This window comes from Sinocyclocheilus anshuiensis, unplaced genomic scaffold (genome assembly GCF_001515605.1).
Source record: "Sinocyclocheilus anshuiensis isolate Anshui unplaced genomic scaffold, SAMN03320099.WGS_v1.1 scaffold205, whole genome shotgun sequence".
Taxonomy (NCBI): Eukaryota; Metazoa; Chordata; class Actinopteri; order Cypriniformes; family Cyprinidae; genus Sinocyclocheilus; species Sinocyclocheilus anshuiensis.
Window position 1 is genome coordinate 2,680,990 of NW_015536497.1, and position 26,703 is coordinate 2,707,692.

The window sequence follows — 26,703 nt, forward strand, 5'->3', positions numbered from 1 at the left end:
TGTCTGGACAAGCAGGTGCTTGCCTTGGATCAATGGTCGAAACCTCCTCAAGGCCAGAAGCACTGTCAACATTTCCAGGCAATTGAAATGCCAATGCAGCCGAGGGCCCGTCCAGACCCCGGAGGCTGCACAACCGTTGCATACAGCACCCCAGCCCATCTTGGAAGCATCTGTTGTGACAACAATGCATCTGGACACCTGCTCTAAGGGCTCCCCTGCTCGTAGAAACAAGATGTCCTTCCAAGGGCTGAAAGTGCGGTGACACTCTGTTGTGATGCTCACATGATGTGTGCCTCGGTGCCATGCCCATCTTGGGATTCAGGTATGAAGCCAGTGCTGAAGCGGTCTCATATGTATCAGTCCCAACGGCGTAACCGCGGATGAGAATGCTATATGCCCTAGGAGCCTCTGAAAGTATTCGAGGAGACAGGGACAGCCCTAAGGGAAGAACCTTGTACTGATATGCCTGCCCTTCGAAGGCAAACTGAAGAGACAGCCTGTGCCTTGGAAGGATCGAGACATGAAAGTACGCGTCCTTCAGGTCTATTGCTGCAAACTAATCTCAGTCCTTTACACATGTTAACGTGCTTGAAGGTCAGCATTCTGAACTGGAGCTTTTGAAGGGCCCGGTTCAGCACCCTCAGGTCCAAGATTGGTCTGAGCCCCCCACCCTTCTTGGGTACAATGAAGTAGGGGCTGTAAAACCCTTTCTTCATCTCTTGACTCTTGTGACTTCCGCTCTAAGAACAGCAGCATTCTCGCCTCGTACTGAGGTCAACAGAATGCCACTGAACTTCGGCGGACGCCTGGCAAACTGAATTGCATAGCCGAGCCGAACAGTTCTGAGAAGCCACCGAGAAGTGCTGGGGAACTTCAACCAAGCATCCAGACACCTTGCCAATGGTCTCAGTGGATCTACGTTCGACCTACCTGGGGTGGGTTCCTGTGGCTTTGTGGAGCAAAAGGCACAGTGGCAGAGGGCATATCGTCCTTCAGGGTGCAGAGTGCCTTGTCTACACACCCGGCAGAGCACGGGGTGTGTGAGTGTGTCCCAGGGAAGGAAATAGCTCTTTTAATGACTATTTGGTGGCTGTCTGCCATGTGGTATATTGTGTTCTGGCCATGAGGCACCTTCATGCACCTCCGGAAAGAAAGGAACTGGGGCTGGGCGTAGCTTAGAAACCAGTCATCCAGCCGAGAGCATTCAGGACAGGGTGGAGTCGTCCACTCGAGCCCCATGCTCTTGGCTGCCCGGCCAAGCACGGCCGCCATCTTAGCATCTGCCTCAGGCTAGAGACCTGCGCGGGATGGATTTTTCAGTCCCACTCCCGCAAAATTCTTTCCCGCATCTGCCTGCTCCCGCAGAAAAATATCTTATCTGGGCCCGCTCCCGCCCGCGACAGTAATGTTTTGTCCCGCTCCTGCCCGCAAAAGCCAGCATAAAAGTATTCTATATAGATTTTTTTCAGCACATCAAAGAAATGTACATTAAATGGTTCTGTAACATCTCCTAAGATCCACAACATCCCAGCATAAATGCTCCAGATAAAATATTTGTTATTTAGGCTAAGCATCAACATTCACAAACCACTGTTATTTTTAACAGAAAAGCAAGCATGGGCTGCTGCGTGCATGGTTTGGCATGGCAGAATGCGAGCAACGCTTCCTTTATTATCACTAAAAGCTGACATCTCAGTTCATCGTGATCTCATAAAGCTCTGTTATAACACAATGAACATATGCACATTGCACAATGAATATTTCACAATGTCTACACTTCGTGTGTTAAAATGAGACTATTCGTGAGCACGCAATTTCAACACTGCGGTGAGTGGATTCTAACTTAATCACCTCTGGTTGGCCATTGCGTTCCAGAAATCAACAGCTGAGTCTGTGATTGGCTACATTGCGTAACCCTTTAAACACGTGTTATAAATAATAATTTAATAATAATTATATATAATATATATATATAATAGTTAATAATTTTAATGTTATTAGTTGTTCTTTTTGCTTTTGTGTAACACATAAATAACAATTTATATGTTTTAGACATTTTATGTTTAGATCATTTCTATTTTGCGGGAGTCCCGTGAATAATTTTATTCTCCTGCATCCCGCACACACACGAGCCTCTTCCCGCCCGCACCCGCACTCGCCCATCAAGAGTTGTCCCGCGCCGCACCCTGTTGCGTTGGGTCCTGCGGGAGTGCAGGTCTCTACCTCAGATTGAAACTCGGTACCCGAGGGCGCCGGTTCTGTCGAGTCATCAACTTCGGTTGGTTCTAGCCTGCCGTCTGATGTGGCGATCGACAGCTCATCCTTTTCACGAGACCCGAATGAGAAATTGCACTCAAACAGAACATGAACCATCCACGAGGGCAGCTTCAGCACGAGTACGGTCCAAGCACTGAATGCAGCGATCGTGCTGGTCATTAGGAGAGATGTAGAAACCGCAACCAGAAGGGCACGGATGGAAAGTCATGATGTAAACACATGATTCGACCCATTAAGATCTTTCAGAGAATTTACACTTTTAGGAGGAAATTTGTTCTCAATATACGGCATTGAAGCACCCAGGGGTACTCTCACAACACTTAGCTGTGTGTGGGGAAGGAAGAGACCACTGCCTGTGCCATATATCCAATGACGATGAGATGCCAATTTTGCTTGTCAATTTCATTGGCCTTTTCTCAATGATGTTAGAGGTGTCTGAGCTCCTGAGAGCGACCCCTAGTGTCAACTTCGACACAACATCGAAGTGACCGACTGAAAGAGAACAGCAGTTAGTAGTGCGATTAGCCAGTTATGGTGCGGTCATATTTACCATTGGTCTTGTAGGCAAAATCCGGTCATTTCGATGGGAATCTGCACGATTTGTAATTTTGCAAAATGGTGAAGAATTTTACAATGCAGATTTTGCATTGGGGTCAACATTTTTTAAGCAAATTTGCCTTGTTGGCCAACAGAGATCTGCTTGGTTTGACATCTGTGTAACATGTGCTTCATTCATTGCTAATAGACAATGGACCTTTCATATCCATGCGGTGATTCATATCCATTAATTACACCATCTGTAGTGTAGGAAGCTTAAATGCTAAATTTGTAATGGTTGTCATTTGATGTTTCATTAGCCATTTTTACTTTCTTTTGTCTTGAAGCTGTAATGCCACAAAGCACCTCAGGGTGTCCTTAACATAACATAACCAATGTTGTATACTGTATATACACTAATGTCTGCACCATAGATTGCAGTATTGGATCTTTACTTTTACATAATTGACTCCCTACCAGTCTCACATTTGCTATACACCTGCCATACAAGTTAATCATTAAGGATTCTCAATCTCAGATTTTTGACAACTCTAAATCACAAACACACTTTTATAATTAACTCTGAGAAGGTCGCACCTATCTCTAGACACACACATATAAGTGAATGTGTGCACATACGCATATACATTCATACACCTGCAGGTGAGCGTGTGATCTAGGTGTCTTTACTGTTGTGTCAGAGAGGGATGCAGTGTGCTGCTCCACTGGCCCTTCAAACATCAGCAAAATGGGTGAAGATTATTTTGGATTCTCTTGGATACGCAATGAGAACAGAAAAAACATCACCATATATATTAACAATCCAGCGGACATCTCAGTGATTGTTATATATTTTCTGGTGGTTCTAGTTGTGGGAATATGGGTAAGTGGTCAATAGTTTCTGTAAAAGATATTTCTACCATTGACAGACTTGTGAATTATTAACTTTTCATCAAAATATAAATGTAATGTACATATAAATGGCTGTATAAGATAAGTCTGAAGACAGAATGTTGATGGTAACTGATTTTGCAGAAAGTTATAATACATTGTAATATAATCCAAAAAGCTAAAATCCTTTAGAAAAATGAATTAATTGCTCTAATAATGTTATTATTATTATGTTTTTTAATAATTCTTCATATGCGAATGAACTATTAATCATACTTCTATCTGTTTAAAACTAAAAATAATTTTTTAGAAATGTACACATTTTTAGAAATGATTTTACTAAATTATTTACAAATTAATCTTATTGAGGGCGTTGACATTTCTGGGATTTCTTGATAACACCATATTTTTCTTCTTGTATTTGCACATCCGAAATCCGTATCATTTTAAAACCTCTTGAGAAAATTCAAACATTATTTAATCAAACAACAAACAAAGACATTGAACACCAATCCATCAACCTTTGAGTCCACCAATGTTATTCTTAAACTAGTCTGATCCTGCAGCTATGACGTCATACATAAAGTCACATACAATTTTGTCTAATATTTTAAGAATCTAGAACTGTATATATGCTGAATTGAATGACTCTTTCTGTCCAAAGGCAATGGTACGGACCAATCGAGCCACAGTGGGAGGCTTTTTCCTGGCTGGCAGAAGTATGGTGTGGTGGCCAGTAAGTAAATGGGATCAAGATGGAGGATAATCGTGCTTTAAACCTTAGCACTCAGAATGTGATGGACATAGACGATATGTCATGATCATATCAATACATCAAACAATACATCAATAGTGATCAATCAGTGTGCCAAATGTGGCGAATTTTTGTCATAATGTGCCACGCATTTGTATCTGTGCTGATTATGTATCTATCAATAGCATGACCAGTGATTTCACATGATCACAGATATGGCATGATAATGACCCTAACTGCCCCTCCGTTTCAGAACCTTGATATCATGATATCAATATGATATGAAGATATGAATATGATATGATATCATGAATGATAACTTTTATGAGGCCATTATGCACTGATGCCAGATGCGTCTCACTATGCATTACAGCTGAAAATACTGATATGCTTTGCTCATGCAGTTTTTATGGAGCTGTCAAACTTTGGTCAATGCTAAAGTTATCACCTTATATCAAATTTTTAAGGTTTTTATTTGTTGTTACAAAGTTTATTGTTCCAATCGTTATTGTTTGAATTACACCTCAGGCTGTGCAGAAGAAGCAGTTCTTATAGCTTATCATTATGGTGATTGTATTGCCACATATAGTCAAACAATAGACAGAGTTAATACCCAGGTGAAAAATAAGTACTCAAATGTATTAAAAATTTGCTTTTTATGACATTTTAGTGTATTTACAGAAAACATACTTATTTTACTCTTATTTAAATAATATTTAAGTTTACTTTGTGTAAGAACATTTTTAGGTTTAAAGTATGTATTTATGTAATGAACGTACTTTAGCCTGCTTTTCAAAAGTAAGATATCTTAAAAAAACATTAACATTTTAATATATTGTATAAAGTATATTAATTCACTCACACATTGTACATTACAGCTATAAAATATGCAAGTGCATTCTTACATTGTACCAGCTTATGTATTAGAAATATAATTTTTTCAACTATGCTTTAGTAATAAGCATGCCTAAAATCAGTGTTGTTCTGTTTTACTTTTTGTACTCGTAAAAGAATACTTAAAAGGCTCTTTTATAATACCATTTAAATAAAATACACATTTACTTAACTTTTAAATACATAGTACAATCATTCTAATAAGCTACTATTTAACTTTACTTTCCAAAAGCGTTTCAACATCGCATCATTTGAAGAGCATCATAAATTATTTTTCAAAATTATTATGATACCCTTATAGGGGTTAAGCGCTTAGTGCTGAAACCCTACTGTAATTGTTAGAAAGGCCAAGGATCAGCATTCTCCACCTAAAAGTGACCGGGCGGACCAAACCATAAATTGTAGAGGCTCGAAACTTGGAGGGATGGTAGTACTCACACCGTCTACAACGTCACCAGCGATCAAAAGTACAAAATCGCTCCTAAATTGTTAGTCACAGGCTCAAGTGTCATATAGTTGGAAGCCTTGGCTCACAACGGACAAATCGCATCGGATTCCGTCATCACCCTTTCGGGTTTTTTGGATTTGTTGAAAAACCTACTTTTGGAAACTAGTCCTAGATTTTTTAGCAGATCGGAACCAAACCAGTGCAGAAAGATTCTCTGGAGAGTGAATAACAATTATCAAAAAAGTTGAACTTTTGACTCACCGTCGCGACCGGATACCAAAACATTCCTAAGGGGTGGAACTGCTTTAACTAAAACACCTATAACTGTTGAATGGAAAGAGATATTTTTGCCAAACTGGGAACACTTATGTAAGAGCTCAATTTGAGGTCAGTACAAAAAAAACGCTATAACTACGCACCGATTAGTCCGATTGACTTGAAAATTTGTATGCCGTGTCTTTGTCCAAGGTGCCATGTCTGTGTACGAGGGCATCTGCATATCTCAAAAAACATGGCCGTTATCAGCCAATGAATTTTGAGCACCTTTTAGACAAGGTTAACGGAGGCCGGTCGGAACGAAACTCGGTGGGCATGTTCGACTCATGGCTCTAGGGTCTGTAAAAATTTTGAAAGAAATCGGCCACTAGCACTAACAAGTTTTATGCTTCTGTAATCATGTGGTCTTTCACACATCCACACAATATTCATATAATTTCGTTAAATATTCTCGATTTGTGTGAACTAGTTTTAGGTTTTTCGCTCAACCTCAATAAAACCACTGCAGTACAATTCTCTGGACTATCAATAATTATTTTAAAAAAAATTGAATTTTTCTCTTTGGGTAGATATAACAGGATCATTTAGAAAAGGGGCGTGTCCAAATTTACCCAAAAGCCTATAAATCCTAAACGAAAATCAAAACTAAACAAAACTGAACATGTGTGACGGATTCTAAACAAGCTTGCAAGTTTTATGGAGATTGTTTTATAGTCCTAGGTTTTTAACTCAAAATCAATAAAATGTATATTGAGCAGTATAATTCTCTGGACTCACTTGGTAATTATCAAAAAAATAAATAAATTGAACCTTTGGATTTAGACAGTTATAACAGGGCCATTTAATAATACGGTCTTGATAGTGTACCCAAAAGCCTATGAATCCTTTAAGAAAACTCAAAACTTCACAAAACTGCGTAAAGTCATGCATCATATTATTCTAAACAAGCATGCAAAATTTTATGGAGACTGGAGGTTAAAAACACTATTTCTATAGAGACAAAGCGCATTTAGGCCACGCCCACACAGGGGGAAAACAATCAAACCCTCTCCATTGACTTTGTATTGCAGAAAGCTGCCTCCTTGTCATTTCTGACTTATTACAAAAAGCAGAACCATGCCTAAAAGGTGTACAGTAAACAAACTAAAAAAAAAAAAAAACAGAACTAAGTTTTTATAAGCTACCGAACCATGAAAGCCAGCCTTAAAGGAGACAAAAGTGGATTCAGGCAATAAGACATGAAGCATCAGCAGGAAGAATGGGTAAATTGTGGGATCCTGACACTCAGTATGCCTACGTGTGCAGTAAACATTTTGTCACTGGTAAGTCAAATATCCAAATGTCAGTTTTATATATTATATTTCTGTAAGCTACATTTTTTCATTAAAAATGATGAATGTTTCCTGTCGCCGATTATGTTTCCCTTCAGTGGGCGTAGTTCTCAGAGTAATATGACACGTTGCGCACTACTTTTGTGTCCTTAATTGCTCGTTGTTTTGGGTCGACAGCTTATAAAAACATAGTTCTGTTTTTTTTTAGCTTGTTTACTGTACACCTTGTCACATAGCAGCTTTTAGGCATTGTTCTGTTTTTTGTTATAAGTCAGAAATGAAAAGGAGGCAGCTTCCCGCAATACAAAGTCAGTGGAGAGCGTTGGATTGTTTTACCCCCCGGTGGCCGTGGTTTTCAGATTATGATGCGTGTCACTGTCTCTATAGTAAATTCCCTGAAAATGCAATTATAATCACTAGATGGCAGAAAAGGATGACTCATTGGCTCATTCTACTCCCTAATATAGTTATTTTCTCAGGTTTTACTTTTGGATTTATATTTAGACATTATAAAACCACTGTTATAACATTTAAACACATTTAGTAAAAGTTTACCAATGCATTTATAAAGACATATCAGTTTTTACAATTATGCCACATTATGATTAAACCTGAAAAATGGTGTCATAAACAGCAGACTTACAATCAGTTATTTGTGTGTGAGCATGCTTAGTGTGTATTAATACTGTATCTATTAAGTAATATAGTTTAACCCTTTCATTGGTGTGATTGAATTCTCCATCATGATGTTCTGGTGTCAGCCATACAGTTCACTTTGGCCTAGACCCTAACAACATAGAAGCCATAAAGGCCTTAAAGCACTTGAACCCTGGTAATCGCTGCTTGCGGCTATATTTGTTATTTATACAAGCTCAATCTACCGCGTGATATGTTGAAACAAACCTCATTGGCTTTCGTCAAAGCTCAGGCTAAAAATGTAATTTATTTGTATTGCTTGCGTAAAACGTGTTACAAAATCTGATTGGTTCTTGCGCATCAATCGCGTCTGACCTTTCGTTTACCAGTTCTGACGTGCGTCTAAATTAAATCTCTGTTAAGTAGGCTACTATAGAGCTTTCACTACAATTTAAGATTAGGTTTTATTCTGTTCATTTGAAAAACCCAGCATGATTGGGCATACATAACATCGATACTAGTCAGTAAAAAAATTAATTTGTTGAAATTGAAGCCATAGAAAGAATACCTTTTTATTTATTAAATTATTTTTTTTTTACCTTTATTCATTAAAAAGCATTATATCATACACAGCAGTTACAAGTCATTACATTTCAAGTCTATTTATTGAAACTTGGAAGCAAAAAAGCAAACATTTTATTTTCATTAAACATACAAAATACAATAATTTAAATAACTCATGTCCTTTATTCACTAAAAGTGCATTATTTCAACATAAGGCAGGTCACTTAATAGTCATCAAGTCTAATTTCAGGTAAAACCTGAAAACCAAAAAAGAAAACATCTATATTTTTAGACAATGCACATTATTACATATCTTTTATTAAATAGTAATGTGACACACATTTGCTAGTAATAATGACGTAAATGAGTCCTACCTGTCGCAACATTCCCCTCAACCATTAGACATTAGTTGACGACTGCGTCTGAAAGCTCTAAAATGCTGCCTTCGGAGGACGCATTCCAAGGTAGGAAGGCATCAAGGCACGTCCGAATCCAAAGTTAGCTTCAATTCCTGTCTCATGAGATAGGCTTCCTCGATTTTAGAAAGCAGCATAGATGTATCCTTCGCTGCCTTTTATATCCCACAAGCCTGTGCGTTCCATTCCGGTTGAGCTAAAAAAATATAGATGGCATCTGAAAGTTACATTTGGTGGTCAGTTTTTGTGTAAGTGTATATTTCTGACTAACTTTTTGCACTTTTGATGTTAGTTCTAGTGAGAAACCAGTATTATAGTAATTAAATATTCGCTTAGTTATCACCAACCCTTACAAAAATTAATCATTAATCATGGTAATCATAAAACCATGGTTACTATTGTTAAACCATGGTAACCACAAATTAACCATGGTTTTGCTACACTAACCATGGTATTTGGAGTAAAATTGTAGTGATATAAATGGTAATCAATACGCCAAAAAAACATGGTTGCTACACTTTTACTGTAGTAAAACCATGGTTAATTTTCGCAAGGGAAACTCATTCTATTTTGTTGTAGATCATTAAACTATTACGCTGCCTCCGAAGCCTGTCCGAAATCAGTTTCATGAGGTGCCTTTGAGCAAAAACACTGTGTGCAAAGTCATTGCCTTATAGGGCAGCAAGGTAGCAAGTCAGCTGCCTAGGCCTTCAGACGCAGCAAACAAACTAACACAGGACTGCAAACACAAGGAGAATAAATATGGAGCAAACAAGGCAGGTAACAAGGAAGGACAGGTGGGGCAAATGAACCAATAATCAGGCAACGAGAAGGGCAGGGTTAATAGACAGGAGAGCACATGGCACATAGAAACAAACAAAACAAAGCCATGTGCTCACACAAAACAAGACATGAACTTGCAGCTAACGAGAAAACTTATTAGCAGCGTGTTCACACAAAACATGACAACATGAAAGAACACGTCCGAGGAAAACCCGAGCCGTGCGCTACACAACACAACACAAGACAGAACATAACATGAAAGCACATGGCCAATGTAAACAGCGTGATAAACAGAACAAAATGACACGAGCCAGTGAAAACAAGCACTCACAAAACACACGAGACAAGAGCGCATGGTGAATGAATGAACACACAATACGTGCACTCACACGAGAAACAAGCCATGGAGCATGAGTGTTTGAACACCGACACTAGACCGAAACCGAACCAGACATGAGTGCGGGAATCCAAACACCACACTCCAAACATAAAACAAGGCCCGCAGACAAGAGAGCACACGGCTCAAGAACACTCAAGACCGTACACTCACACAAGGACAATACAATACAGGAGTAAACCTTCCTATGAATATCAAATGTGTGTATATTAGTGAATATAACATGAAGCATATATTAATATGATTGCTTTTTTTTTTCCCCCCCAGATTGGAGCCTCTCTCTTTGCAAGTAACATCGGAAGTGTGCATTTTGTGGGAATAGCAGGAACTGGAGCGGCTGCTGGTATTGCTATCGGGGGGTTTGAGTGGAATGTATGTCAAAAAAGCATAAAAAAGACATTTATGATGTTTAATAATTTTGGCATGTGGCAACATTTTATGCCTGTAGATCATTACAAAAGAAAAATAATATTCTGTAAGTATTGTGATTTTAAAGTAAAGTATTATTAAAAAACGAATTAATCAGTGCAATCAGTGTTAGTTTAGTATTATTTATGTATTATAGTATTTATTAATATTTTGTATTTTATTTTTCATAGTTTCTTGTTTTTTTTTATATTTCAATTTAGCTTTATTTTTTTTTTAGTTTTAGTCATTAAGCACTTCAACAACTTATTTTATTTCAGTTAGGTGCCAAAGGCAACATTTCTAATTTTCTGTTTCTTAAGTTCACATTTTTCATCTTAAATTTTATTTGATTCCAGTTTCAACAACAGTTTTTTTTTAGTAGCTTTAAATTTAGTCAACAATAACAGTAACAACACTGATGAGAATATGTGTAGAAAATATCAAACCGATGGTCTCTTTTTAATATTTTCCTCAGGCTCTTGTTCTTGTGATTGTTCTGGGATGGCTCTTCGTGCCCATCTACATAAAGGCTGGGGTATGCCTACATTTCTTCCTCCCCAACCGGCATTGCAGAACAAACCTTTCAAATATTGCTGACTTACACAACATGAATGTGTCGACCACTTTATCTATGCGGTATCATTTTTATGACCCTCTATTCTCTTTATCTGCAGGTCGTGACCATGCCAGAGTTTCTGAAGAAACGCTTTGGTGGGCAGCGGATCCGGATCTACCTGTCCGTGCTCTCCCTGTTTCTGTACGTTTTCACCAAAATCTCTGTGAGTCCAAAATCTCCAAATAGAAATATCATGGTACTTTGAGAGGTAGTTGACATGCAATACTGTTGGGATACTTTGACACAGTCAGCGGTGTAACATGCTACACTCAATTGAAAATAATTTTAACCAGCACTTTGATAATTCATTTATAATTATTATGAATGCAGCTTTAAAAAAATAAAATAAATATATATGAATTAAAATTAATTTAGACATTTTTAAATGTGAGTATAAAGTAAAAAGTATTGTTGTGATACAATTGCACTGATATCGCTATGCAGAAAAAGAATGAAATTCTTGAAAAGAAAACCTTATTAAGTAATTTGGCATAATCTTGCAATCTCTGCCAAACCAGTCATGGCTGTGATTGAAGGTCAGCAAGTCAAGTCAAGTCAAATCACTTTTATTTATATAGTGCTTTATACAATGCTGATTGTGTCAAAGCAGTTTTACAGTGTCAGACAGGAAAATAGTTTGTCAATAATGCTACAAGTCTCTTAAAATATCAGAAAATTAGATTTTTTTAAGACAAAACATTCATTATAATCATTTTGAAAGCAGCTTTTTAATCAATTATGAGAGACTATGTGGAATATTTGTACTTGTTTTTTAAATTATGACACATCAAGAACACACATTTTAAATAAACTACTTAAGGCTTAAAAGATAAATGCATTCCTTTATGCTTTTATATCATTAAAAATATATATTTTTTCCCCCTTAAATTAGCATCTTTGTCCATATCTGTCTACTAGGTGTGATTAATTCCAAAGTCAGCTTGAACTTGCCAGTCACAACATGCTGCTGTCTGTCCAGCCCTCTTTAAATCAGATCTTCACTAAACACTGGTTGTAGTCTGACAGTCTTTTGAAAAGACTGTGATGTCCATGTGGCCATATACAGTCAGACTAAAGTGGGTTTAGATTTCAAAAATAAGGACCTTGTTTTGAAATGGACAGTTCACCTTCATTTTTTGTTCTTCCTTTTTTCACCTCTTAGGCGGACATGTATGCTGGAGCCATTTTCATCAACCAGGCTCTGGGACTAAACATTTACCTGGCTGTTGTTATTTTGCTGCTCATTACGGCTCTTTACACAGTAACAGGTCTGTTGACTGAAATACTGCATACTTTATAGTTACATTTTCTACATCAGTATTTCACTCTCCATTTATACATATATACAGACAGACATATAGATAGATAGATAACCAACAATAAACTGTAAGAAATCAGAAATCATCTTATCAGCAGTAAATGGCTCAGCTGTGGCTGAGAGTGTTTGTATGCTTCTGTGACTGATAAACTGCAGTTGCTAAGGTTTTTAGAGGCCCAAAGATTATTAATACAATGCTGCTTCACAATTTCTGAATAAAAATGTATAGAGAGTATATAGTCAAAAAATGTCATGGCGATACAACTGTCCTGATACTGTAGTAGAGAAAAATAAATAAATTCTTAGAAAGAAAAGTAATTTAATAATATATTTCATTTTTATTCATGAGAAAACTCTGTATATATATATATATATATATAAAAAAATTACTGCTTAATATATGAAAAACATTTGTCAGCCAATCCAAAGCATGTGGTGCGACCAACGTGTAAAAATGTGCAGTAAAAAACACAACAGGAAATGATATCATAGAGGACCCCTGCAGACTCTCATTACAGTGGGTGAAGGTCAAAGTCTCTTAAAATATCAGATAATTTTAAATTTTATGACAAGGCAAGTTTAGTTCACCCTTGTGATAAAGAAGTATATACATTTTAAAAAATCTTTATGGAAATAATATACTGTAGTAATATAATATAGTGCAAAAAAGCTTAAATGTGAACAGTTTTTTAGACATTTAATTGGATGTCAATTGCAATGTCATGTATTTAAATTTATTTGTAGTTAGTAATGATGAAGCTGCAACTTAATACACTTTAAATATATAATATAATATATTAACTTTATAAATATATTAACTTTAAATGTAATATCAAATATCACACTACAGTTAAAATCATAATCAAGTACTTTAGAGATATAGAGTGCGGGATAGAGTGTCCTCTAGAGGAGCTTATGGGAACTCCAGCTGGCAAGAAGGGTGCCAAGGTGGCGCAGGGTGCCCGGACAGGGCTGGCAGAGCAGGGAGCCAGGGCGGAGCTGAAGATCACCAGAAGATCACCAGGGCGGAGCAGACGGGATCGAAGATTCCCATGGCGGAGCAGATGACCACCACAGCTGAGCAGACGGGACCGAAGATCCCCACGATGGAGCAGATGACCACCAGGATGGAGCTGATAGAGCTGAGGACCACTTCAGTGGAACTGATGGTGCAGGGAACCACCACGCCGGATCAGGTGGGACTGGAATAGAGAGTAGAGACCTGCACTCCCGCGGGAGTACCGCGGGACCCAACGCAACAGGGTCAACTCATGATGGGCGAGTGCGGGTGCGGGCGGGAAGAGACTCGTGTGTGTGCGGGATGCGGGAGAATAAAATGATTTTAATGCGAGTGCGGTTCGGGTCACGACTCACGGTCTTTATGTCAAAAGGTTCTCGTCTGGTACAGAATTAAATTAGTGCTGCTGTCAGATAATGGGTCGGGTGTAGAGACCTGCACTCCCGCGGGACCCAACGCAACAGGGTGCGGCGTGGGAGTGCGGGCGGTAAGGTGTGTGTGTGCGGAATGCGGGAGAATAAAATGAAAATAGAAATTATCTAAACATAAAATGTCTAAAACATATACATTTTTATTTATGTGTTGCACAAAAGCAAAAAGAACAACTAATAACATTAAAATGATTAACATGCCAAGCTAGGCATAGTTTCTATTTATAACACGTGTTTAAAGCGTTGCGCAATGTAGCCAATCACAGACTCAGCTGTTGATTTCTGGAACGCAATGGCCAACCAGAGGTGATTAAGTTAGAATCTACTCGCCGCAGTGCTGAAATTGCGTGCTAACATTCTGCTCGCATGCGCTGCTCGCATTTTGCCATGCCAAACAATGCACGCAGCAGCCCATGCTTGCTTTTCTGTTAAAAATAACAGTGGTTTGTGAATGTTGATGCTTTAATAACAAGTATTTTATCAGGAGCATTTATGTTGGAATGTTTTTGTAAATTTCATGAATGTATTGAGAAACCCAGAGGTGATTAAGTTAGAATCTACTCGCCGCAGTGCTGAAATTGCGTGCTAACATTCTGCTCGCATGCGCTGCTCGCATTTTGCCATGCCAAACAATGCACGCAGCAGCCCATGCTTGCTTTTCTGTTAAAAATAACAGTGGTTTGTGAATGTTGATGCTTAGCCTAAATGACAAATATTGTATTGGGAGCATTTATGCTGGGATGTTGTGGATCTTAGGAGATGTTACAGAACCCTTTAATGTAAATTTCTTTGATGTGCTGAAAAAAAATCTATATAGATTACTTTTATGCTGGATTTTGCGGGCGGGAGCGGGACAAAAGATGAATGTGCAGACGGGAGCGGGCCCAGATAAGATATTTTTCTGCGGGAGCGGGCGGGCCCGGGACAGAATCTTGCGGGAGAGGGACTGAAGTATCCGTCCCGCGCAGGTCTCTAATAGAGAGCACAGAGAGATTAACAACGGCCTCTGCGGCCGTAACAAGGCAGGCAGAGTTCACAGATGGCCTCATTGGCCATGACAGGACAGCCAGAGGGTTCACGAACGGCCTCTTTTTTGGAAACAGAACAGGCAGAGAGTTCATAAACGGCTTTCTTGGCTGTAACAGGACAGGTAGAGAGTTCATAAACGGCCTCATTGGCTGTAACTGGACTGTCAAAGGGTTCACAGGTGGACTCCAAGGCCAGAACAGAACAGTCAGAGAATTCGCAGACAGCCTCCTTGGCCGTGACAGGACAAACTGAGAGTTCAGGAATGGGCTCCTTGGCCATGACAGGGCAGACTAAGAGTTCCCCCTTGTCCAAATACCCACACTTGCGGTCTTGGCCACTTGAGAGTGCGTGCATGCGACAGGAAGTGCGCAAGTTCTTAAAAACGCCAAAGCGCAGTGCCCTTAACGCATACTAAAGCCACACTATCCGAATACCGTTCCAGAGCGGTATTCAAGGCTTAGTGTATCCCATCATGCATCATGTTCTGGAAATAAATCGTGAGTCTTCTCGCTAGAGGTCACGGAAACCTTTCCATTGCATGTTAAATATTAATAATAGTTAGAGATTACATATCATTTGGTAGTAAAACAAAGAGTTGCACGTTTTATCGGTGCAAATGAGTAGTGGTGATAATTCTTTTGTACAACATTTGCAACTGATTTTATGCACTTATTTAGAAGCACCATACAATTAAATTGTGTCATCTGTTATAGGGACTTCTGAACAGACATTTAGAAGTTGATTTTAAAATGAAAAGTATTGGAAATAATAAAAATAAAGCTCTGTAAACACTTGCATTTTTACAACACTATAAAGTATGTCCCATCAGGTAATGAAAAGTTCTACACACACTTGTGGTCTTCATGCTCACTTGAACACTTGGACCAAATACAGGAAATAAGTCATATTAGTAGTCAAGTGGTCAAGTGCAAAGACCGCAAGAGCGGGCATTTGGACAAGGAGTTCATAAGTGGCACCAGTCCCCTATGAGGAGAGGACACAGCTGACTCGGGAGGTTCTGCAGCAGAAGATACCACCTCTGGGGAAGCTACGGCGATGTGTGTGGCCCAAATGCATAGAATGACCGTAGCACTCACAGGCAGGACAGAGAGCACAGTGTCTATTTCCGAGACAGACGGCGCTGTGACTGGTAAACTAGAGATCATCATGGTTTGCAGGCCTATGAGTGCTGAGACCAGCAAGCTTAAGTGTGTAGCGGGTCTGCCATACTGGAAACCAGCCTCAAACTCCTTTGGAATGCCTTGGTGTCTTCAAATGCAACATTCATGATGCTCGGGAACACTGGAGTGGCATCCGTGATGGCTGAAGACTGTGGCTTGACATTCATAACGGCTGGAGGCTCTGGCGTGGTGGCCCTGACTTGAACAGGCCCTTGAATGGTGGCCTTGTTGTGAAGAGGCCCTGGCTTGACAGGCTTGACGTGAGCAGGCTCTGGAACAGCGGCCATTTTGTAAAAAGTCTCTGGGCTGGCGGCCATTTTGTGGAAAGTCTCTGCCTCTCCCACAGTGAAAGGAGAACCACATAGCAAAACAGCATAGTCCAAAAACTGACATAGTGAGCCTAAAAGACCATGACAGATTAGTTAAGTTCATAGTGGTTCATTAAGTCCATGGCAAAAGAAATCTATGAGTGCACACTCTGGGAAATCAGAGCGATGAACAACGTTTAAAAAGTCCTGAATGTGATCCTCGAGGGACCGATTACCTTGAGGGTGAAGAGCGAATCTGATCACTGGGTCCATGATTGGTCTGGGTCGTTTAATAAAGCTGCTGGATCCAGGTTTTGGCTGGATATTCTGTTATATAGGGAGGCGTGACAACGGAGATGTGGATGCAAGTGCAGGCTTTAATAATAAACATAGTCAGGCAGGCAGGGTCCAGTACCAGCAAACAGTAGCAAACAAGGCAATCCAAAAACAGGTGAAGGTCAGGGCAGGCAGCAAACGATCATAAAACAGATAAACGGTTCAAGATAAAACACACAAAGGCAAGGCAAGGCAAGGCTTGTAGAAAACCCAGAATACATGAAGACATTACAGGCCAACAATATCCAGCAATGTGTGAGTGAGTGAGTGTGAGTTTCCCTGCGTTCCATTCGGAAGGGCTCATCCCTATGCCCTAATCTCTTCAAAGGGTTTACCCTCTGGAGTGAGAGCTTCGAAGGGTTGAAGGGTGTAGGGGACCAAATACTCCAAGGTGCCCTTCAGAGGGCAATATATCCTGTTTGGAACGCACTGTGAGTGTGTGGGTGTGTGTGTGTGTGTGTGTCTTAAATAGTTCTTCTGATATGAAACATGTGTGAACTGATAATGAGTTCCTGGGCAGAGGGAACCTGGGAAATGGAGTGGCAATTGTGCAGGATAGAGTGTTAAAAACAAGTTAAACAAGTTAAAAACACTAACTTGATGAGAAACACTAACACTAAAAAAACACTAACTTTGCCTCGTCATTTCAGAACACCACCACACACCACTGAGATATATATATATATATATATTTATTTATTTTTTATTTATTTATTTAGTCATTTAGCAGACGCTTTTATCCAAAGCGACTTACAAATGAGGACTTACACATAGTAAGAAATGGTTATAAAAACTGAAACAGAAGTGAAACAAGTAGTAGGAAAGAGGAGAAATAAAAAGCGATACTTCTCCTTTGCCGGTGTCCCTGCCCAGTGGAGTCGCACGGTAGAGTCGATGGTCTTTACACTCTTCGGTCTTCACACGAGGAGGCCGTCACGCGGTAATTATAGGTAATTACTATAAGCTTTTTTATACCGTCTAACAAAATACTAAATTCATTCAGCTGGACACACTTTCCTTATTTTCTCCGCAACAAATGGCCAAGCAAGCGCAGACACTGACAAGATACGCGATACAGAACGAGACCAAACGTGATATCAGCACGTCTCCACCCAGTAAACAAAACAAGCATTTCCTAGCAACAACAACTGCACTAAACACTAATGAGACAAGTAAATACACTTACTATACTTAATATATATATTAGTGCTGTCAATAGATTAAAACTTCTATACAGCAAAGTAAACCAAAAGTTTGAAGATTGGGTCTCACAGAACTGTATTTTCTATCCTGAATGTGTGTGGAAATAACATGAATGTACTGAAATATGTCTATGCATAAATACAATGTATGATCTGTGTGTCAAGAGCGCACATACACAGTTTGTTTGTGCATCAATAGAATGGACTCACGCTTGCTTGCTGTACGGCACCTGCACGTCACCTCAATTGTCTCTACATTGATTGCTATCCCCAACCATCAAAAGAGAGGCTAGAGAGAGGCTGGTTTGCTTTATCCAGCCAAGAAAACATACTTTGCGTATCATGCAGCAGTGGGATGTTTTAATTAATCGCATGTGTTAATGCGTTAACATTGACAGCCCTAATATATATAATTTGCAAAACAATGATTGAGATGTATACACTCACACATAATAAAGTAAAGAAAATGTTACTACTTTTTACTTGATGGTGACCCCACATGACATTTTTGAGATCATTTAACTGAAAAACTTTCTTGACAATGTAATAAACATTTTTTTTTAAATGAAGCCAACATGAATGCCAAGAGTACATTTTTCTAAGAACATAATTTTCCCATCCTTTTCAGTTTCTCAGTTGATTTTTATTGATAAACCACGGTTTCTTCTACAGGTGGTCTAGCTGCAGTCATCTACACAGACACCCTGCAGACCATCATCATGGTTGTGGGATCATTCATTCTTATGGGTTTTGGTACGTCTGTTCACATTTTTGTGATTTGTGTGACTTTGGACAACACTCAATGACTACTTGCTTCAACATCAACCATTTTCTTGCAGCGTTCAATGAGGTGGGAAGCTATGAGAACTTCAAAGACCGATACATGACTGCGATCCCGTCAGTGGTGGGAGTGAACATCAGTGAAGAGTGCTACACTCCTCGTGCAGACTCATTCCACATCTTTAGAGACCCCATCACCGGCGATCTGCCCTGGCCTGGCCTGGTCTTTGGTCTTTCTATCCAGGCCACCTGGTATTGGTGCGCTGACCAGGTACTGATCCATTTATGATGGCTACTGGAATCATTTTCAGAACAATTTTTTCAGCTGATGATTAATAAAATCATTGGCAGCCAGTCAGAATCCATCCTGACTTTAAAGAGCTTGAGCATATAAAGTGGCAGACGACAAAACTACAGCACACTCGTAAACAGAACACTAACGTGCATTGGTGTGGACGCTAATATAGTTATCGTTATAATTGTCAATAGTTATTGTTCTTGATATTTGTTCAGTAACACTTTCTACCCAGCAAACTGTATTCTAAAGATTTTGTGAACGTTTCCATTAAGTTTTGAAAATGTTATTTCTGAATGTTCTCTGAATGTTAATGTCACAATTTCAAAGTTCAAAATATGGAGATGAGTCAAAGGTCCAACATGAAGGTATTTAATCAAAGAATAAACGCAGTGTAATCCAAATCAACACAAAAGGGTGCACAATACACAAACAACAACTGACAATAAACTGAGGAAACAATGGAACTTAAGTATAAAGTTTTATGCAAAAATTTGGGCACCCCTGATAATTATCATAATTTCAATGTATAATCTGCTGGGCTTTCGAAGTAGCAACTTCATTTGTATATAATTTATACCGTTTGGAAACAGTAACATTTCAGTTCTGAAATAACATTTATTGAATCAACAGATTCAATGCAATATGAATCATTACAAAACCAGACAGGTGCAATTGTTTGATAACCCCAATTTAATAATGACATCAGTATTTAGTGGAGCCACCTTTTGCTGAAACAACAGCCTGTAGATGCTTCTTATAGCCACTGATAAGTCCCTGAATTCTGGCTGCAGGTATTTTGGACCATGCTTCCATGCAAAATTTGCCTTGTTCAGTCAGGTTTGATTGCTGCATGCAAAATTTGCCTTGTTCAGTCAGGTTTGATTGCTGCCGAGCGTAGACAGCCTGCTTCAAATCAATCCATAGATTTTTGATGAAGTCTGGGGACTGGGATGGCCATTCTAGAACATTGTATCTGTGTTTGTGCATGAATTCCTTGCTAGATTTGGAACAGTGCTTTGTGTCATTTTCCTGCTGAAACAACCAACCCTGGCGTAACTTCAATCTCAAACATTGTTCTTAAGAATCTGCATACACTGGGTGGAATCCATGCACCCTCAACAAAGGAATGGAATAAGATGTAGGGTAGTATTGAGTAAACAAATGTGGTATTGCACATCTTTTTATTGAACAGTATGTGAGAGAACATTTAACTGTTCATGAGGTAGATTGCCTGGGGAAGAAACTTCTCTCATGCCTGGCAGTCCTTGTGTTCGGTGCTCTATAGCACTGGCCAGATGGTAAAAGTTCAAAAAGGAGATGGCTTGGATTTTAGGGATTCAGAGTGATCTGGATATAAACAGTTCTTGAAGGTTAGGCAGGGGAGCACCAATAATCATTTCAGCAGTCTGAACCGTCCTCTGTAGTATTCTGGTATCTGATTCTGTAGCTGAGCCAAACCATACAGTTATTGAAGTGCACAAGACAGATTCAATGACTAGAGAGTAGAACTGTATCAGCAGCTCCTGTGGCAGGTTGAACTTCCTCAGCTGGAGGGGAAGTACAATCTCTGTTGGGCCTTTTTAACAATGGAGTCAATGTGATTGTCCCACTTCAGGTCCTGAGAGATGGTGGTGCCCAGGAACCTGAATGACTCTACTGCAACCACAGTGCTGTTCATGATGGCGAGTGGGGGGAGTGCAGGGGGGTTTCTCCTGAAGTCCACAATCATCTCCACTGTTTTGAGCTTGTTCTGCTCCAGGTTGTTAAGACTGCACCAGACAGCCAGCTGCTCAACCTTACTTCTATAATGCAGAATAATCATCGTCCTGGATGAGGCCAATGACTGTATTGTTGTCTGCAAACTTCAGTAGCTTGACAGAGGGGTCAGTAGAAGTGCAGTCGTTGGCGTAGAGGGAGAAGAGCAGTGGGGCGAGGTGCCAATGCTGACGGTGCAGCTGTTTGACATGGTTTTCCCCAGTTTCACTAGCTGTTGCCTATCTGTCAGAAAGCTGGTGATCCATTGACAGATAGAGCTAGGAACAGAAAGCTGGGTTAGTTCGGTCTGGAGTAGGGATGTCAACGATTAATCGATGATCGATTAATTGTCGATAAGAGATGCAATCGATTAAAGCTATCGATGGTCGATTAAGTCGTTTAATTTTGGGCTGCGTGCGGCTCATGCGCAAAACACGTGCGAGCGACTGTGAGTGACGGCGACGGTATATAAATGCATCATCATTCACTCATAATTACAAATTAAGCTTTTAATGTGATTTAAACTTTAAAAGTACATTAATTGGAAATTCGTGACCAAGAACAAAGCCGCAAAAATGTAGACTATATGGGCTCGAACGGCATCCAAAAGCATGGTCGCGATGTAAGATTTTCCAGTTAACCAAATATTCCTCTAATAAACAAAGCTTTTATACCACACTTGTCATAATAAGATCTTATAATCTGTAAATAAATAATTGCTGGATTCAAAACAGCAATTAAAAGGCGCTGTGACCGACACTGACTATACGTTTTCCCGGAGTTTTTTTTTTTTGAGTGGCTTTTGCACATCCTGTCATGCCGGTGACTGCGTGCTGCTGCAATAGACGCATTTTGCTGCATTAAAGTTAACGATTAATCGATTAATTGATCGTTAATTTAAACGACGATCGATCATGGAAATGATCGAAAATTGACATCCCTAGTCTGGAGGAGTGCTGGGTAATTGTATTGAAATCCGAACTGAAGTCTACAAACAGGATCCTCACATAAGTCCCTGGTTTGTCTAGATGTTGTAGGATATAATGCAGTCCCATGTTGACTGCATCATCCACAGACCTGTTTGCTCGGTAAGCAAACTTCAGGGGGTTCAGTGATGTCCTTCAGATAAGCCAACACCAGTCTCTCAAACAACTTCATGACCACAGATGTTAGGGCAGCAAGTCTGTAATCATTAAGTCCTGTGATTTTGGGTTTCTTTGGGATGGGGATCATGGTGGAGCATTTGAAGCAGGCAGGGACTTTGCACAGCTCCAGTGATCTGTTGAAGATCTGCAAAAATATGGAAGCCAGCTGGAAAGCACAGGTTTTCAGACAGGCTGGTGAAACACCGTCTGGGCCTGATGCTTTTCTTCTCTTCTGTTTCCTTAAGATCTGATGCACATCATCTTCACTGATCTGAAGTGCAGGAGGGGGGAGAGGGGGGTTGCTAGAGGTGTTAATGGTTGTGTAGAGAGATGGTCAGAGCGGGTGTGGGGTGTGAGACCGGGAGTTGCAAATCTGCAGCAAAACTCATTCAGGTATTCAGCAAGTTGTTGATTCGCCTCAGTGCTGGGGGATGGTGTCTTGTAGTTTATGATGTCTTTCAGGCCTTTCCACACTGAAGCAGAGTCGTTTGCTGAAAACTGGTTTTCCAGCTTTTTAGAGTAGCTTCTCTAGCCACTCTGATTTTTTTGTCAGTGTGTTCCCGGCCTGATTGTACAATATTCTGTCCCCACTCCTGTAGGCATCCTCTTTGGCCTGCCGAAGCTGTCTGAGTTTTGCTGTGAACCATTCTTTGTCATTGTTGTATGTTAAATAAGTCCTGGTAGGATTGCACATATCCTCACAGAAACTGATGTATGATGTTACAGTCTCTGTGAGCTCATCCAGATCAGTGGCAGCTGCTTCAAAAACACTCCAATCAGTGCGGTCGAAGCAGGCTTGTAAATCTCACTCTGTTTCATTAGTCCATCTTTTTAGCTGATTTCAGTTTCTGCCAGTAGGTCGGTATAAGATGAACCAAACAGTAATGAGAAAGCCTCAAAGCTGCCCTTTTGACAGAGTGATATGCATTCTTTATTGTAGTGTAGCAGTGGTCCAATATATTACTGTCTCTGGTAAGCAATGTAATGTGCTGTCTGTATTTTGGCAGTTCATGATGGATCCTCCACCAAATTTTACAGTAGGGATCAGGTTCTTCTGCTGGAACATTGTGTTCTTTTTCCGCCATGCAAAGCGCCTCTGCTTGTGACCAAAACTCTCAGTTTCAGCTCTCCGCAGGATATTTTTCCAAAATAATTCAGGCTTGTCCAGATGAGCCTTTGCATAACTCACACGACTCTGCTTGTTGGCAGTATGCAGAAAAGTCGTTTTTCGCATCACCCTTCCATTGAGCTGTACCTTGTGCAAGGACTCTGGACTGTGGAACGATGTACAATGACATTATCAGCAGCAAGATGTTCTTGGAGCTCTTTGGAGGTGGTCTGTGACCATTCTAACAATTCTTTGCCTTTGCCTTTCTTGGTCTACCACATCTTTCCTTCACAAGGACTGTTTCTTTGGCCTTCCATTTTCTAACTATATTTCTGACTGTGGAGACAGAGACTTTAAATCTGGGGTGGCCAACATCAGTCCTCCATCAGAGCCACGGTCCTGCAGAGTTTTGCTCCAACCTTAATAAAAACTCACCTGCCTGTAGCTTTCTAGTAATCTTTAGACCTTGTTTAGCTTGTTCAGATGTGTTTGATTAGGGTTGGAGCTGTACTCTGCAGGACTGTGGCTCTCCAGCACCGACGTTGGCCACCCCTGCTTTAAACCTTTGTGATAACTTTTTGTATCCGTCTCCCTAATTCATATTGACGAATTATCCTAGTTTTTAGGTCATTAGGGAGTTCTTTTGAGGTTCCCATGTTGTTACTTTCCTGTAGAGATCAAGGAGAAGCACAGCTAGCAATCAGCTACCTTAAATATCATTTTTCATGATTGGTTTCACCTGTGTTTGCAGTGCTAAGGTTTACTGAGTAAATCAAATTAATTTTGTGTTGCAATCAATTAACATGAATTGACTACAGGTAAATCCACACAACTGAGAGGGTGCCCAAACTTTTGCACAGCCTATTTTTCACTTTCCATTTTATTTCATACAACTCAATACTGCTACACCAAGAATATATTAACCATGATTTTGCTACACTAACCATAGTTTAACCATGATATTTATAGTAAAACTGTGGTTATACAAACGGTAATCAATACGCCAAAAAAACATGGTTACTACACTTTTACTACAATAAAACCATGGTTAATTTTCATAAGGGAAAAACATCACATTATCCAGCTTTCTCCAGAACCTGAATGGCATATCACTAAGATATTTTCTTATAAAGAAAGAGCACATTATTGTGCAGCCTCAGAGGGATTCCCAAACTTTTGCATAAAACTGTAGTAGTAACGAGTAGTAACATTTAAAACATTTTAGATGAGCATCCAACTGAAACATTCCTGAAAGTAGTTCCATGAGCAATGTATAAATAATGTTTTTGTGCTAATGTTTTAATATCATTATTAAAGAGCAGGGGTCTAATTTATACAACTTTTTTGTAGATTTAATCCTAAAAGTGTACCTATGCACAAAAGCTAGATTTTGCGCATGCACAAAAGTTTTCAGATTTATAAAACCTTACGTACACCAGAAACTGCGCAAAATTCCCTTTGTAATACCCAGTCAGCAGAAGATTGTGCGTACATGCATCTCCTACCCGTCTGCTCCCCGAAATAACCATATATGGAGCTTACAACAGCCTAGTTTTACTATGCATAATGTTATCTGCATATCATTTCCATGTATATTCCATCCACGTGACACCATGTTTAACAATGGTGTTTGTCACAATATTGGGAAGAGCATGAAAGGGGTTATCATTAGGCTACTATCTGTCTGTGCATGACACCTGCATGCAGAGGTTCTACAATACTATCATCGGATCTTATCAAACCTGCCAATGGACTGTTCGATCAACGAGCGTGTCCTTATATCATTACCGTCTATGTTCCAAAGCCATCAGACGAAGTCAAGTTCACCTCCAATAATTATTTGCACAAAAATATTTAGTTTTGCTATTTAGAACACAATTCAACGCGGAATTGACATGTGTCAAGCAATCATTGCTGTGGTGAAAATATTAAAACACAGCATACCTCAGGAAAATTGTTTGAAAGCAGCACATCTACTGCAATTATTTCTATTTAAATTCATATAAAAATGTTGTAACTTCTGGATAATGATTTCATGAAATTTCAGCACTTAACTCCATTAATTTACAGGCATTTGTAATAATATGTAATGTACATAAATTGTTTATTTTGTAGGCTATTACATTATGTATTTTAACAGTGTTATTCAATGAAACCATACGATTATTATTAATTAACCAATCATTATTGCCTCATTGTTTTTATATAATGCATTTTATGTCATTTTAAAGGTTGTTGCTCGCTTAGGTCTGTTTTTATTACCACCAAAATATTATCTGAATACTTCGTAAATTATCATTTGAAGTGATTTGAAGTATCAAAACCATGGTTAATTTGTGGTTACCACTGCTACAAGAACCATGTTTTTTTTTTTTTTCGTAGTAAAATTATGGTTCATTTTCGTAAGGGAACATGGAAAATCTGAGAGAATATCAAGGCAGATGCGGCGGTGATATTATTACCGACATTAAAACACGTTGTTAACGTCAACATCCAAAAAAGTTTCACAGGATTATGAACGTACCTAAAAGTGATGCATGGGCTTCATCTTGGGCTTTTTTTTTCTTTTTCTCGGCGCCAGACTACTGATGTTTTTTCCCGGGCATAGTTGTCCATCAGTTATGATCATTTGCAGTCAGCCGCAAACATGAGATGAGAGCGACAACGGTCACGTGCTTTGCCTGTCTACTACGTTCACCGTAAAACGCTTTTTTTATATAATTATGTTAATATATGTTCGTGTTTATATTTTTATTTATGTAATGTATATGTATATGTTAACATTAATATAGAACGAAAGTTTTTTTTTTTTTGAGCAACTGCGATGGGAGTTGGTGCCCTGTACGCAAACTGCGTACTCTGCGTATAGGGAGCGGCGGTACTTTATATCAGTGGTTCCCAACCCTGGTCCTGGAGGCACCCCAACACTGCACGTTTTGCATGTCTCCTTAATCAAACTGTAGTTCAACAGCCCATTAGCAAGACTCATAGCCCATACGTTTATCCATTTCAGACTCCCATGTTTGGCTGCCCTATTTTTTTTAATTGGACACATTGTCCAATTAAATGTTTTTGGACACATTAAAACAATAAATTTTTTACAATTACAATTACAATTACAATTACATTATTGAAATATTCATTCAAAAAGATGAATATTTAAGCTTTAAAAGATGCATGGAGACATAAACACGTTTATTCATGTCACATACATCTTGAACGGGAGACTGTGAAGTAGGGAATGTTCCCGAATCCAAATACCGTGTTCGGAAAGGAAATGACGTGTAATTGGGTAATTATTCTGTATATAAATTGCGAGCATCAGGGAGCCGCTATTAATATGCGAGGCATCGAAATTGCTTTTGAATGCATGCTTACTTTTTACTTTCATTTTTGAGATTCACGATCACATGTACTCTGTGTATACTATGGAGCGGCAGTACTTACCACACATATTACAATATTAGATGTTTGTCAGTGGTGCTCAGGATCTGCAAATCATTCGCCATCATCCTATCAGTCCTAACTCTTGTTTATGTGGTAAGTGAAATTTTATGTACTGTAAT

At 39.3% G+C, this 26,703-nt stretch overlaps 1 protein-coding gene across 1 annotated transcript in view; it reads left to right on the forward strand.

Annotated features, from left to right (window-relative positions):
* The first annotated feature begins 3,562 nt into the window (after positions 1-3,562).
* Positions 3,563-26,703, forward strand: part of LOC107688629 (sodium/glucose cotransporter 1-like) — a 30,920-nt gene continuing 7,779 nt past the window's right edge. The window contains exons 1-8 of the mRNA XM_016486348.1: positions 3,563-3,697; positions 4,370-4,441; positions 10,472-10,576; positions 11,088-11,147; positions 11,287-11,391; positions 12,391-12,496; positions 18,724-18,804; positions 18,891-19,102. Of these exons, the coding sequence (XP_016341834.1) occupies positions 3,563-3,697; positions 4,370-4,441; positions 10,472-10,576; positions 11,088-11,147; positions 11,287-11,391; positions 12,391-12,496; positions 18,724-18,804; positions 18,891-19,102 (876 nt within the window). The remainder of the gene's footprint in view (positions 3,698-4,369; positions 4,442-10,471; positions 10,577-11,087; positions 11,148-11,286; positions 11,392-12,390; positions 12,497-18,723; positions 18,805-18,890; positions 19,103-26,703) is intronic.